This window comes from Solanum verrucosum, unplaced genomic scaffold (genome assembly GCF_900185275.1).
Source record: "Solanum verrucosum unplaced genomic scaffold, falcon-dt-bn FXZP01000117.1, whole genome shotgun sequence".
In the NCBI taxonomy this organism is placed as follows: Eukaryota; Viridiplantae; Streptophyta; class Magnoliopsida; order Solanales; family Solanaceae; genus Solanum; species Solanum verrucosum.
Genome location: NW_026020014.1, coordinates 2,035,216 through 2,049,582, shown reverse-complemented (window position 1 = coordinate 2,049,582; position 14,367 = coordinate 2,035,216). Strand labels below are relative to the sequence as shown.

General features: G+C 36.5%; 2 protein-coding genes across 2 annotated transcripts; one reads left to right on the top strand and one right to left on the bottom strand.

Moving 5' to 3' along the window:
* Positions 1-2,999: 2,999 nt before the first annotated feature.
* LOC125820721 (uncharacterized) lies at positions 3,000-3,565 on the top strand. Its single transcript, XM_049500144.1, has 3 exons — positions 3,000-3,194; positions 3,303-3,427; positions 3,496-3,565. Exons 1-3 carry the CDS (start codon positions 3,015-3,017, stop codon positions 3,563-3,565), a joined length of 375 nt encoding a protein of 124 aa, XP_049356101.1. The 5' UTR covers positions 3,000-3,014.
* A 446-nt stretch (positions 3,566-4,011) lies between these two features.
* Positions 4,012-13,943, bottom strand: LOC125820853 (1-phosphatidylinositol-3-phosphate 5-kinase FAB1B-like). Its single transcript, XM_049500287.1, is given in 12 exon segments — positions 4,012-4,694; positions 5,637-5,903; positions 6,532-8,064; positions 8,510-8,677; positions 8,757-8,880; positions 9,056-9,390; positions 9,491-10,294; positions 10,477-10,821; positions 10,906-11,059; positions 11,589-12,320; positions 13,224-13,656; positions 13,659-13,943. Coding segments are annotated over 12 exon segments (5,352 nt in total). The 5' UTR covers positions 13,801-13,943; the 3' UTR covers positions 4,012-4,379.
* Between the last annotated feature and the right edge of the window lie 424 nt (positions 13,944-14,367).

Here is a 14,367-nt window from a genome sequence, read left to right as displayed (position 1 = left end):
ATGTATGATGTATCAGTTATGCATAAATTAGTTAACTATGTTTTAATTTTATATGTAATAGTTATGCGGATTTTTAAATTGCAAACTAAACACTATTAGTTTTATATATGAATAATTTACTTCCAAATCAACTATCAAACATAATATATCTATACAATATTTAATATCTACATGGCTCATATGTAAATTCTAAACCAACTCCCTAGCGACCTATTAATATAAAATATAATAATGTAGCAAGTTAGTCCGTATGTCTCAACTACTGTAACATACTTTTTATTTTTAACATGTTAAAAGAGTGACCTTTATTTTGTTTTTTGTTTTAAACTTTTTGTTTAATGTTACTCTATAGAGATGATTTATGATTTGTTTTAGACTGCAAATTTTTTTTTAAAAATAATCTTAAATATTGAGTAGACTACGTAAATTGCAACGGAGAGAATATCAGTTTTACCAAATTACCTATTATTAGTTTTCATAATATTTTTTTTTGCATAGCAATGCTTAGAACTTGCATCTAATTTTTGAAGTTGTTAACTTTTTTTTATATATTTGAAGAGAAAATGGTCTAAACCCCCTCCAACCTATACCCGAAATCTCTACTACACACTCCAACTTCTCTATACTTTCATACCATCAAAAAGAAAAAAACATGAGCAACAACTTCAGATTACAAGAACAAATTTCATGGATATTTTATAACTCCAATATGTAATAATGTAAGAAGATGGGAAGCGTCTTTTAAGGTTATTGATAATGTTATTATTAAAGCCCAAAATTGTGTTGTAGGGTGGGCTCATGCTCCTAAGACTGAATAATTAAAGGTTAAAAAAAAAATACTCCTAGTAAAGTGTTATTGTTACCGTAGTGCAAAGCAAAACTTTTTGTCTCTCTTATTAGGTGTTAATGTTAACATAATTAATCCAACTGTTAGTACTATTAAAACACAGTAAGGTACTGTTTTAGTAAACCAAAAAATTGAAAGGAATGTCGGGGCCCTTCCTTGGGCTTTTGTCACCACGTACTACTTTATCCCCTATTTAGCATGAGCTGATCCTCTATTTCTATGTTTCGAAACAAAATAATAATGGATTGAGTTAAATTTGAACGGGTTAAAATGAAATGAATTGAGATAATAAATAGGCGGATGTTAAATGATTTTAATGTTACTTGAGCTGATAAGGTTTCGTATATTGATCAGTTTGGATTATATATTAACTTAACTTTTAAATAAATTGAGTTGAACAAATTAAAGTAAATTGAGTAATAAATGGACGGGTTGAGCAACTATTGCTTTTATAGGCTTATTTGTCACTCTTACGGGTTGTTTAGTTTGAAGTCAATTTATGTTGAGATTAATTATGTAAAGATTAAATTATTTTGATATTATTTCTGATTTGTTGTATTAAAACTAACATACATTTGCATAATTTCTAAGAAGTTGTTTGTTTATAAAAATATCTTCTACCTTATTTAGTGGAAAAGAGGTTGGATGAACCGCGAAAGCTTTTTATTTATAAATTCCAGTTTTTACGGAGTGTTACTAAGTACATGATTTTTTTTACTAATCTGATAGTTAAACTTGAAATTACATATAGGTCCAACACGTTTCCTCTTTCAACCAAAAGATGCTTCTGAGATAACGTAAAGGATTGTATTGGCTTCTGATTGTATGAGAAGCCACAAAAGATTAATAAAATGCTTAATTAAAATTATAGTAGTGCTAATAGAGTTGTTTCATACTGAAATTTTACATTTGACTTCCTTGTTTTTCTCAGAAAATAAATGATAAACAAGTATTAAGTGTGGGACTATCAACTTCGAGATAACAACTATAAAGGGAAACCTCACTATAAAAGAAAAAAACATATCAGTGAGATAATACATTTTAATCTCACTTTATTGGGAATAATCAATCGAAACTAGTCATTCAAAAAAACAAAGTTGTCATTTCTTTAAGTGTTACTTTAATTAATCAATCTGTATCTAAAATTCATTAATCCTATTAATTTGAATTCAATATATAAGGGATAAAACACAATTCTCCTTGTGGATCTCCAAGTACTCTGACTTTGCTCCATTATTATTAACAAAAATCTTTATGTTATAGTTATAGAAAAAGTCATAAATAGACTTCTTTCTTATTATTAATAAATATATGTTTCTTTCCTGTTTATTAAAAAATATTTTTTTAGTTTTTCCATCTTAGATTGGTTAAATAATTTCAAAAATATTTTTTCTCTAAAAACAAGTTTTTTTTTGGGGTGGGTGGGGGGTATAACTTTCCAAATGAAAGTAGAAACAGGTTATATAAGCGACATCAAACATTAACTGTTAATTATGTTCTCCTCACTCTTCAACACACTTCATCTTCACTCGTCTCTCATAAGTAATATTTATTTAATTATACGTAAATTCTTTTAGAATTTTTTTTTAATGTAAAAAAACCACTTACTTTTTAAAAAAAAAATATTTTTAACGGAATACATTTTTTTTTTACCGAAAACACCCATAATCTTCTTAATTTCTTATTTTAGTTTTCATGAAAATTGAGACAAACATACCTTATCACACTGAGAGGATGAGAGACCCACCAACAAATAAATCAATCAACTAGGAAAATAAAAAATGTAATCAACTGACCAAATGACTTTATAAGCCCTTATAAATATACCAACACAATACATTAAATAGTAGTAGTTTGAAGATAATGCTGATAGGTCCCACTTCCCCCTTTGAAATCTATATAATTAGATAATGCATCGTGACAATTGACAAAACACCCAATATTAGTTTCCCGTATATTAATAATATAATAATTAATATCATCCTCTTTAGCTTACAAACAAAAACCCAAGGATTAACATCAAATCATTCGAATACTTTAATATTAATACAAGGCCTTAATTAGTTTGGTTTAATTTATTAAATACTGTATAGAACAATCAACATTTCATTTATAATTTTATCTTCTCATCCTTGTTCCTCCATTGTTATTTTTTCCCATACTAATTATGGCTGTGAGACACTCTTCTTTTGCTGCTACTCCTCTAATTTGGAAGAAATCATGTTCCAACAAAAGAGAAAATCCTGCACAAAGAGTAGTGTTGGTGTACTCATGTGCAAGTGATCAAAATATTTCAATCAAACCTACTGCTCTTCAGATCAGATCAACTTCAACCCCAAAACTTAAGGTTTTTTTTCCTCCTTCATCTTATATTATATTGAATCTCCTTTGTCAAAAAATAACATATAAATTTTCACTACAATTGTTTACTGATATCTGTTTTCACTGTTGATAGATATTTGAAGATGAGTCAACAGGGATAGTTTGTTATAGAGATGAGAATGGAGAGATCACTTGTGAAGGATATGATGAAGGCCCTCGTTACTGCCAACAACTCACCAGATTTTGTTCTAATTCAAGGTACGTATACGTAATAATAATAATAATCGTGTGATGAACAAGTAACTTATTATTATGTCTATATGCAGAGATGAAGAACTCATAGAGCTCCTGCAAAGATGCTGGCTTCATGTAACTGATTCTGCTGAGTTCAGTTAGGATCGATCTCATCACTTTCATACTACTGTCAAATAACACAATAAAACAGGGATTACTCGTTCCAGAGTCCCACCTTACTTGTTCAGTAGTGTATGCTGCTTAAAGGGCCTTCCTTTTCATGCTCAAAATGTAAAATAGTATCAATTATTAAGTATCCCATTGTTTTTCCTCATAACACACAAGTTACTGCAACTGGATTGGGTCAGTTTAAAGCTTTATGAATTTAAGTATGAGATAGGTAGATGCATTACAATTACTTCTTCAACCATTTGGACCACAAGTCCACCATCTGAAAACTTAATTCCATTAGCTCTGTTTCCGTTAAAGATTATACAGAGAAGAACATGGACATCAACCCAACGGGGTAGAAATCAGAGAAAAAATATTACAATTACAAAAAATAAAATACACTGGAGGAAAAAAAAAAAGTAGTTCGATACACCAGCTAAACTGTTCCAAAATCATGCATTCTATAAAATTGGCATTGATCCTTTGGAACTCATGTATACCTTGAATTTTACCCAACAAAAGCAAAAATAAATTAATGAAACAAAAAAAAAAATGTACAACATTATATCCACGGAGGGACACCTGAATTCTAAGCAGCAGAGACTTTCAACGAAATACAAGCCTCACAGTTCTCCAACAAGAAATCAAGTGTTCTCCCATTTAGGGAGAACGCAACTGGAATTGCGTTCCAAAAGAATGGGAACCGAAACTACTACAGATGTATGAACCTGGGATAACCAATGCAATAAACCCACTTATGTGCTCAATATACTGACAAACAGCATTAACAAATTCACTCGGCAGATCATCCACCTTGCATGTTCTCGTCACATAAATTAGTCAGCGACTTACTGGGAACAACAGATGTTGGTGACCACTGATCAGGGACCATCAGGAAATAGGTGGTCATGGCCTTTCGGAACCTCTTTTTGTACTGCTTAGGTGAGATTATGGTCGGTGGCGCATTTTTGGGTCCACCAAGGATCCCAGAGGCCTTAACCCAAGTCTCCAAGTGCTTATCCCACGTATATTGTCTCATGAAGTCAATAATCCCAACAACAAGCTCATTCTTCTCTTCATCAACCCCAACCAACAGTGAGTAATCCATCACATCAACTGCCTGCAAGGATAATTTACTCGGTTAGTCAAGAACCTCACTAACCTTGACCACAGAAGGAATTTGTTAGAAAGTGAGTATACACTTATATGCTGATTATAAGAAAATGTAACACATATACAACAGCATAATGGTTTTCAGTTAGATGTCAAAAAAAAGTTTCTCTTCTTGAGAAAAGCAAAGTAAAATAGGAAAGGAACAAATTTTCTTGTATGTCTGTATTTGAAATGAAAGGATACTTGACACTTCCCTCCAGGATCTGCATTTTTTTTTGAAGGACTGATTTGCTATGGAGGATATTGTTTCTAGTAAAAAATATTTTAACCACTTTCTCACCCCTTTCCTACTATCAAGCACACAAGAAGAACAGTGGACATTTAAATATTCTAGCTCTTTCCTTTCCATTCTTGGCACCCAAACTGTGGTTTATGTAGGACGAAGATGATGGGCTTTGGGAAAGGCAAGCATCTGAATCCTTATCTGGAGAAGAAGTGAAGGTTAAAGTGACCATCCCCAATTTAATCTTTTTGCGCAATGGAAGAATTTGGAGGGATTGAACCCAAATCTCCTCTCTATTCCCGTCATAATCTAATCTATTTTACTTATTTAGTTTTGGGTGTGGAAATTGGGAAGGGAATGATGAGGTTCGTTGAGTCTCAAACACCCCCCAGATTCTGCTGGACCGTCATCAATTGCTCAACTCCTTATGATTAACAAAGGTGTTTTTCCCCTCCCTCTTCCACACCCAATCCTAGTACCAAACACAAACTAACTTGTTCTGAATAGATATGAGAATCTTACGGGTTGGAAATGCTTCAATCTACAGCAATCCCAACTTACAAAGCTTTGATGGACCATCGCAGACAAGAAACTGTTACATGATCCAACCACAATAGGTGCAAGTAGTCGACAGTAAATTCATTAAATGTAAGCACAAAAACTTACAGCAAGAAAAGCAGTATCATTCCATACAGCTCGCTCCAAAAGTCTTTTTGCTTTGTTTCCAACAAAAATAGGTGAAGTTGGCATTGATTCAATCAAGTTCTGATCCAGCAAGACTTTGTTGCTTCCACTGGAATCAGGATTGTAACGAGACCTTGCAGAACCTTTCAGATCATAAAGCCTTGCCAGTTTCCTCCCAAATAGAAGGTTCTCCATAACTAGCACATCCATTTTAGATTCCTTTCCTCCTTTAAGCTGTTTTGATGACACCTTCACAGAAACCAATAGAAATAAAAACTCTAAATGAACTGATAATAATAAAATTATACAATATGTGTGCTATGACTAGCCAGAATACACAGAAAGAAAAATAATGAACTGGTTATATCGGTAACTACATCCAAATACTGCAGCAAGAAATATGCACCCCATGCTTTGTGGTTCATTCACCTAGAAGGTCATGCTTTTAATCAATATCACCTTAAGGGGTCGTTTGGTGTGAGGGATAAAAATAAATAGTGATGGGATAAGAAAATAATGATGGGGTAAAAATTTTGTATCTTGTTTGGTTGTCGTGTTTGGGATAACTTATCCCACCCTTTATATCATAATGATAACTAATCCTGGGATAACTTGTTCCCAACCAAACGACCCCTAAAGGATATAATATCATCTGGCTTTAGAGTTAGAAGGCCATAAAGAAAGTAAATACTAATTTCACAACCCATTAATCAAGAATCCATCATATCAATCATGTTTCCCCAGAGCATAACTAAAATTTGCCTCATAATTCACAGCAATCAGATCATTATTTGTGCTGCGAGTCTAGTCACAGAGAGCTTTGTAAATTCTAAATCAGCAATTTGAGAAGCTGAAGTAGTCAACTTATTACAAATACCTGATAGATCCCCAGAATTTTTGCCAAACAAGTTGGACTCCCCGTGATTATTGATTCAGAAAGATATTTGAAATATTCAGGAGCAAATTTCATAAATGATTCCAGCTCTGTCTTTGTCACTTGCTTGATAATAAATCGATCATCCAAGGTTTTAGCAAAGAAAACGTTGCTCTTGCCTCCTTGGGCCCCCCACTTCTTACAGCGGCTAAGAGATCTTATGAAATCCATCTCTGAAGGACAACATATCCGCCTCAAGGCTTCAAAGCGCTTTGCATAATAACAAGTCACTGAGTATTTCACTTTCCCCAGCGATCCATCATCTCCAAAAGAAACTCTGGCATGCAGTGTCTTTGTGTATGAGAGTGGATCCAAATCAAAAGAGCTGCGAGAAATGGGCAAGGACAAGAGACTCTCATCCATAGATCCAAGACTTCTGTAGGATTCTAAAACCATTTCATCAAATGATTGAGGGGAGTGCAGATTACTGGAATCCAGTGAGTGGAACGAAAAGTTAGAGTCCAAAGAAGCATCCTTAGATTTCTCAAGCTCATCGGATAGTTGAGCATGATAATCATGAGACGCTAGTGCATAAGATATAATACTGGTGGGCTCATCATCATACACTGGTATAACAGTATCATTAACCCCAACAGGTAGGAGCAATCTTGCTCCACTTTGGGCATCTGATTCCCGAAATGATGAAATGTATACTGGATTATATCCCCCAAGTGGATCCAGTTTCTGAGCACTTGGTAAAAAGTTTTTGTTCAGAGTCCGGTAGAAGCTAATAAAAGGCATACCTAACCAGCTCCCAGAGTCTTCCATGTTTTCGGAGCCTTTAGAGGCTAACAGAGAAGGAGATTGAGACAGCATAGTCCCATGGTCTTCAGTGTACACTTTTTCCGCCATTCCAGTTGTCAATGTATTCACCAGAAGTGGTTCAGAAGATTTACAGGTATCACTCTTTATCACTACAACACCGGAAGTTGTTTCACCAGTCCAAGCTGCCTCGAGAGTATCTGACAAACTCTCCATGTTTGGGAACTGCCCAGCGGATAGTGCTCTTCGCCGCTGTAATATAGATTCTTCTGGATGTGATCCGCAGAAACTTTTTGTTGCAACAGGAAGACCAGGTGGGTTTTCGATTGCACAATCAGCATCAAAATCAACTGCAGATTCTTGATGAACAGCATCCATGTGACTGTTTTGGCAAACACTTCTTTGTTCATCCCCATTTTCACCAGCCTTTAAAATTGCAGGAACAGATTCAGAGCTATTAGGACATTTGCTGGGATCAGCACAATTATCCAGATCAGTGAACTTATCATCACAAACCAACGGTTTCTCAGGTTCCAAAGAGGTGACATCTCCATTAATCCAATGCCTCTTGTCATCCATACTGGCTGCATATACTAGACGGTGGTCCCAAACATAAGATTGAAAAAGGAGCTGTCTTCTCAATCGATTGATCTCCAAAATATCAACAGACTGCCCCTTTTTCACTTCCTCCATCAGAATTCTCTGGAGAGATTCCTGCTAATATCAAAAGCGGATTAGAAATATCCTCTAAGATCAAGACACACAAGTTAAGCTCAACAATGCAAATCGTTAACAATGAAAACAAGCAATACAATATCTGATGCATCAGAGAGTGTCAGTAGACAGATTGCAACACAGACAGCAGAGAAGATAATATCACCACAGTTTGTATTCCCCAAGCATGACAAGGTTATAAAACCGCAATCAAACTGACATAGGGAATTATATATAGACCTATTTGTCAGAGAGGTTACTGGTCACTCAAGAAAAAACAAGTGGAGCACTTAAGTGTAATTACCAGTAGTCAACATCCAACAAGCACAGAGAAGTAGTGCTAGGGAGAGAGTAGTTAATGATGTCTGCAGGACCATGTAGGTTAAACAATGGTCAATTAGTGATCACTGAACCCTACTCACAAGTCTAATTCGTTGACTCATACCTCAAATTCTTGTTTCTCCTTCTGCAACATCCCTTCCAAATCAGAAATCTGACGTCTTGCTTCAGGTACATTAATGCGGCTGTTAAGTTGTCTCCCAGATCTCTTCTCTACCAAAAGCCGAATTGCATTCAGAACCTCAGCGAACAAAAGTTCAGCTCGGAAAATGACCTGCTTATTTTACAACAGCAAATCAGTAAAGGGAGATATCAGATGCCAGCAACTCAAAATCCAATCACATTCTTTGTACCTCATTCACTTCATGTTGTATCCATTCCTGATTCTCATAGTTGAAATCCAGTTTTGAGGGAGGAAGGTATACTGAGTGAACATCAATGGATGCATAGCGAAAGCAAGCAACCATCTTCCCAAAGCTGCAAAAGTTACAAAATGAGTATTGCAAAATATACTCAACGTGTCAATATTTTCCAGCAAGATATATTATCATCATAGCTTAGTCTTTTTGACCATTAACTCTAGAAAATCATGCCAACATATTAAATATTGTGTGCGACCAAGAATCATACTACCAAGAGAGTAAGATCATACCCGTAAAATCGAAGACAATCTCTATGTAATGAATGACCACAGTTTGCCACCCTACTTGCAGCTGCATGGTTTGAAAAGCTAAGTTCTAGAAACTTCCCTAAGGACAAGCCCCAAGCAGCATCAGACATTACTACTCTCCGAGTTGCTGGTGGAAAGCCCTTATTATCGCGTGGACATTTAAGGCATCTGCGCCACATCCATATTTTTCCTTCCTTTTCACCTGGCAAAAGAATTTCCAGCAGCTTCTTAACAGAAATTGTTAGAGTACCCTGTCGGTGTGTATAACACTGAACATGAGCTTCTGAAGGCATCTCACATGAATGGCACCTGTAACTCTGAGAACACAAATTGAAGAAAAAAAAAGTGAAGATCCTTTCAGTCACCTTGAGCATATTGGAAATGTTTCTAGCATAAAGAAAGGGAGGGAGAGATTACTTGATCAAACAATTGGTCTCGTAGAAAACGACCCAATGGCTTATCTACGCTCCCATAGTATTTAATCCGAAAGAGACGAGACTTATCACAGACAGTTCCCTTCCAAACACATCGGGACGACAAGGAAACCAAAATGCTTTGATTGTCGGATGGAGATGGAGAGAACTCTTTCTTCAAAGAAGTCAATTCATCAGGGGCGTCTTCCCCAGCTTGGTTCACATCCATAGCATTGCATTCATTTTGAACACTCTGTGACAACAAGTCTTGATCAACCTCCTGTGAAGGACTAAAACTAGTAGAAAGGAACTTGTTTCCATGGGCATCTTGGACATCGTTGGCTACTGATGCTTTTACCTCAGAGCACTTCATCATATCCATAATACTTTTGACAGATTCATGATCAAGAGAGGGCTTGCAGAAGGAAGACAAGGTGTCTTTAGTAGCACACACGCCAGGAGACTCTGACACACCCATTTTCTGAGCACAATTGCTGACAGCCTTGGCCAGGTCAGTTGGCGGAGCACTCATTGATCTTTGTGGCTCACTGCCAGATAGCGGCCCTAGAGTTTTTTCATCGGCAGGAATCATAAAACCAGGTATAGTTGAGATGGATCTGTCGATTGTTGATGGTTTATCTGGAAGTGCCACAGTTATCGGAGAATCCAAAGGAAGTTCAGGAAGAGAAGCTCCTTCATCAGCAAGAAAGGATGTTTCTAAAGCCAAATGATAAGCCGCGAAAATAGAATATTGAACCACACGCTTCACTTTCTTCAATTCATCCCTATTTGCACCACGGAGTAATATCTGAGACGACCCATGCAAAGAGAGCCAATTAAATATTTCAATATCCAGGGAATACTTCAAAGATTTTTGTTAAAAGAACTTGGTCATTTTCATAAAGTAGGTTTCAGATAACTATTTAGATCATATCTAGTCAATAGATAGTTATCTACATCTTATTCTTCTTGTAATTATAATAAACTTACGGTGCATCCCAGTGGCTTTGGACAGCCTTCAAAGTACATCAGTGTCTTTACAAGCTTCTTTCCAATCTCTCCAGCTGTACCATGTTCTTCCAAAAACTTCTCAACATGAAACATGTCACAGTATCCCATCTTTTGAGATGAGAGATGATCTACTGAATGAACTATTTGACCACCAGTGCAGCGAGCTATACGCTCCAAGACTGGTTTTTTGATGTTTAAGACAAGTGATATATCTTTTTCCAAGAGGTAGTCCTGTGCATAGCGAGAAACAGATTTTTCCACCAGAAGGACATCTGGATTGTGTGCATCAATTTTGGCAACAGCCATCTTCAGATGATCCATTTCCTGAATAGCAAAAAACATGTTTAAGCACAAGAGCATAACATTATTAGTTAAAAGTCTTTGAAGAAAAGGTAAAATCATCAAAACCTGCTGCAACAATGTAGCGAAACTTGATAAGTGGTTAGAGACGCGCTGGTACTCGAGAGCACCTTCGAGGATTACTATGCGGGCTTTCTCTACTTTTGATGTCATTCGCCGATGAGCTACATTTTTCTTGCAGACAACTCCTTTCACCACAGCACTATTTAATGGAACGAGTTCAAATGAGAGAAGATATAACTAAAAATGTACACAACAACAAAAGGAGGTGAAGAAGGGCAGATAAAAACAGAAGAAGAAGAAGCAAGAACATAACACAAGAAATAAAAGCTGCCCAATTATGCCACACCCTATTTATAGCTAGCACAATAAGACAAGTTAATCATAGGAAAAAGCAACCCCAATTCTAAACAACTCTACTCATTGAAATGCTACAACAACTTCACCAAATATTAGTTGAGGGCAAAGAATTGAAAGTTTTAAGGGGGGGAACACAAGCTATCTCACCAGACACAAATGACTCACACGCAAAGAGGGAGGGAGGGAGGGGGGAGACAGAAAAATAGTGAGAGATTGTGCATGCAGATACATGAACCACAATAATGCTCCAATTCTCCAATTTCAGAAGTTGTGTAGCTACTAATCCTAACTCCATGCAATATAAGAGGCAAGATTCGAACAAAGAGCTGAGCAATATAGTGCACCAAAATGAAAAACTTTATTTTGTTCACCTGTCACTACGATGCCCAGATGCAATACACTTCACCTTTACATATCCCCCAGGGTCCATTCCCCCACCTTTGCTTGTGTCTGGTTTCAAAAGTGTTGCAGCTTCCCACGATAGGGATGTAACTATCTCCAACCAACTCTCTTTGTCGTCTTCCTCACCAATGACAAGTTTTTCAACCTGCATAAGCTGAGACACTAAAGCCCTGAAGTGGCCATCAACAACATTCTTGACTACCTTCTTTTGCTCTTCATTTGACCTGTCCCTACCTCTATACTCACCACTTCCAAAACTGCTTGACGCATGTAAATATCCCCACTCTCCTGCAGCATCTCCATCATCATCATCATCAAACAGCATTCCTTCCCGTTCATCTTCTTCGTCTTCAGGTTCAGGTGGGAGCCACAGAATTCCACTGCTTTCAAAATCCACAGGTTCCAGATTAGCATCTTGCGCAGCATATAGGGATGATGAAGCTTCACATTCGTCACCAATATCCTGTTTTACAATCTGCTGCACTTCTTCAGAAGCTTGGGGATCAAATTTATTCTGCGAGGACAAGCTGCTCACACTTTTTTCATCAGTAGCTTCCCCATTAGGATGAACTTTATGTGATCCATAGTCCTTATCATTGTCATCATAGTCAACATAACTAAAGTATCCATTAGTCTGAGAATAATGTTTTCCTTGGGAATCTAACTGGTAAACACCATACTCATCATCTTCATCATAACTCCTGATTCCAGAAAATAACAAGAAACAGTTAACTGAAGTGAAATACATGTCGACCTCAAGTAGCAAGAAAGGCAGTCAAATAGAGCAAATCAATCTTTAAAAATTAAAACAATCTCAAATAGGAAAGGGAAGTTGGAAGTGAGTTTACAAAAGCAACAAGGAAAAAACATTATTCTCAATAAAATCCAACTTTCATCAAATCACTAGAAAAGTGGAGCTAGATTTCCTATTTTCATCTCTGGACTCATGAGCTCATTGAGGAATGAAAGAAATAACTATGGAAGTGGAAACAGATTATTTCTCCTTTCTTTTTTTTTGAAACTGAGATTATTTCTCCATTCTCTATTCAGCTTATTATCTATTAGGGTCAAAGGAGATTGGTCAGGTACTATCGCTGGTTAATTATCTTGCAAGTTGCATGTAAGAATAGCATCAGGTATCCTCTGACTAGTCACTGCTTGGATATAGCTGACCTTGGGAAAACCAAGTCTTGCAATGACAACATATGTGCCACCATAAAGGCCTTGACCAGGTAGCAAATATCAGCACGGCCTTTATAATATTGCTTCTGATATTCGTTGTTAAAGAATTTCCATCCAAAGCACATGATATTTCTAATTTTCTTTTTCAATAGTACTTAAGAAAGGAAAATGTTTGAAACATGGGTTTAACTAATGCCACTTTTGGCATACAGAAAAATTGTAGAATCAAATCTGATAGAGAGGGCAAAGCCTGAGGGTGATCACAAATAACTCAAGTAAGGCCAATCTACCTCATTCACTATCTAGTATAAAAGATGCCTAAACCATTACAGGTATCTACCTATTAACATTTGAGAACAAAGAAATGACAGATGTTGCAACTTTCCAAGGTGAAAAATCAGTAAAGATGTGAAGAAAAGTACCTAGTTGTGCAAAATGAAAATTGGCTTGTCAATGGATCCCCGATCCCTATATCAGCAGGATCAGTGCTCCCTTTTGCTGTAGCAACATTATTTTGTCTGACCAAAGAAGATTCCATTACTGTTGATTGGCATGAACTAAGTACAGGAGAGTGTGGCACTGAAGTAATGGAACTGCTACTACTGTCACCAGTTCCACTAGATTTTACGCTGATAAAACTAGCCGCAGAAAGGAAAGTATTGGAATCCAAGTTAGAAACCTGAATAGCATGATTAAAACCTTGCTTCCATTGCTTGTAACAATAATGACAGACCCTGACTTTTTCACACTCCTCTTGTAGTAACCTTGGTTCGCGAGGTGGTACAGGAATAGAGTTAGATGTGCACTTGGCACAGAAAACACGTCCACAAAGTCGACAATGATGCCTCCGGTTAACAATGTGAACAAAGAATCACACTCATAACATACCCTACAGCTTTCGTCGGGCATCCAAAAATCCCTCGACACGTCAGCAGAAGAATCCCGCTGAGGGATCCACGATTTCAGCAACCCTAAAAGATCAAGGGATGTCCTATCCATCAACAAATGAGACCTTCTGTGCCTCTCATTGCTATAATCTCATTCATTTTCGACCCTCATATCCAGTTCCTTATACCAAAATTTCCCTTAAGAAAAAGTATCTGATCCAAACAACAATATAAAACCCTTAACAAGTTGACCACACAATGTCTTCACTGATTACAGAAAAAAACCTTGCTGCCTCAATAACAGGCTGCAACTCCAAATACTTCCGCAGATCGGAATTCTCGGAACGACGACACAAATCACCAGTTTACAGGTTGATCAAGTACACATCATTCAACAAAAGCCCTAAGCCTAGAAATGAGTATCCACCCAAAAAAAATCAAAAATTGTAATCGAAAACAATCCAAATAAAACAAGAAAGATTTGAGATAAGCAAACCTTTTTATAGAGCGCAGACAGTATATATGATGAGAAGAAGAACACGTTATTCTCGATAAAAAATAAAAACCCAACTGTCGTCAAATCACTCCGACGCGGAATCCATAAAAGCCGCAATCAATTAAAAACCCCATCTTTGTCACTCCAAAATTAAAAACAATTCGCTCCTGAAATTGAAACATG

Coding starts and splice junctions, on each gene's coding strand:
- LOC125820721 (XM_049500144.1), top strand. CDS start 3,015: ATGGCTGTGAGACACTCTTCTTTTGCTGCTACTCCTCTAATTTGGAAG. Junction 3,195..3,302: donor CTTCAACCCCAAAACTTAAG/GTTTTTTTTCCT, acceptor CACTGTTGATAG/ATATTTGAAGATGAGTCAAC. Junction 3,428..3,495: donor AGATTTTGTTCTAATTCAAG/GTACGTATACGT, acceptor GTCTATATGCAG/AGATGAAGAACTCATAGAGC.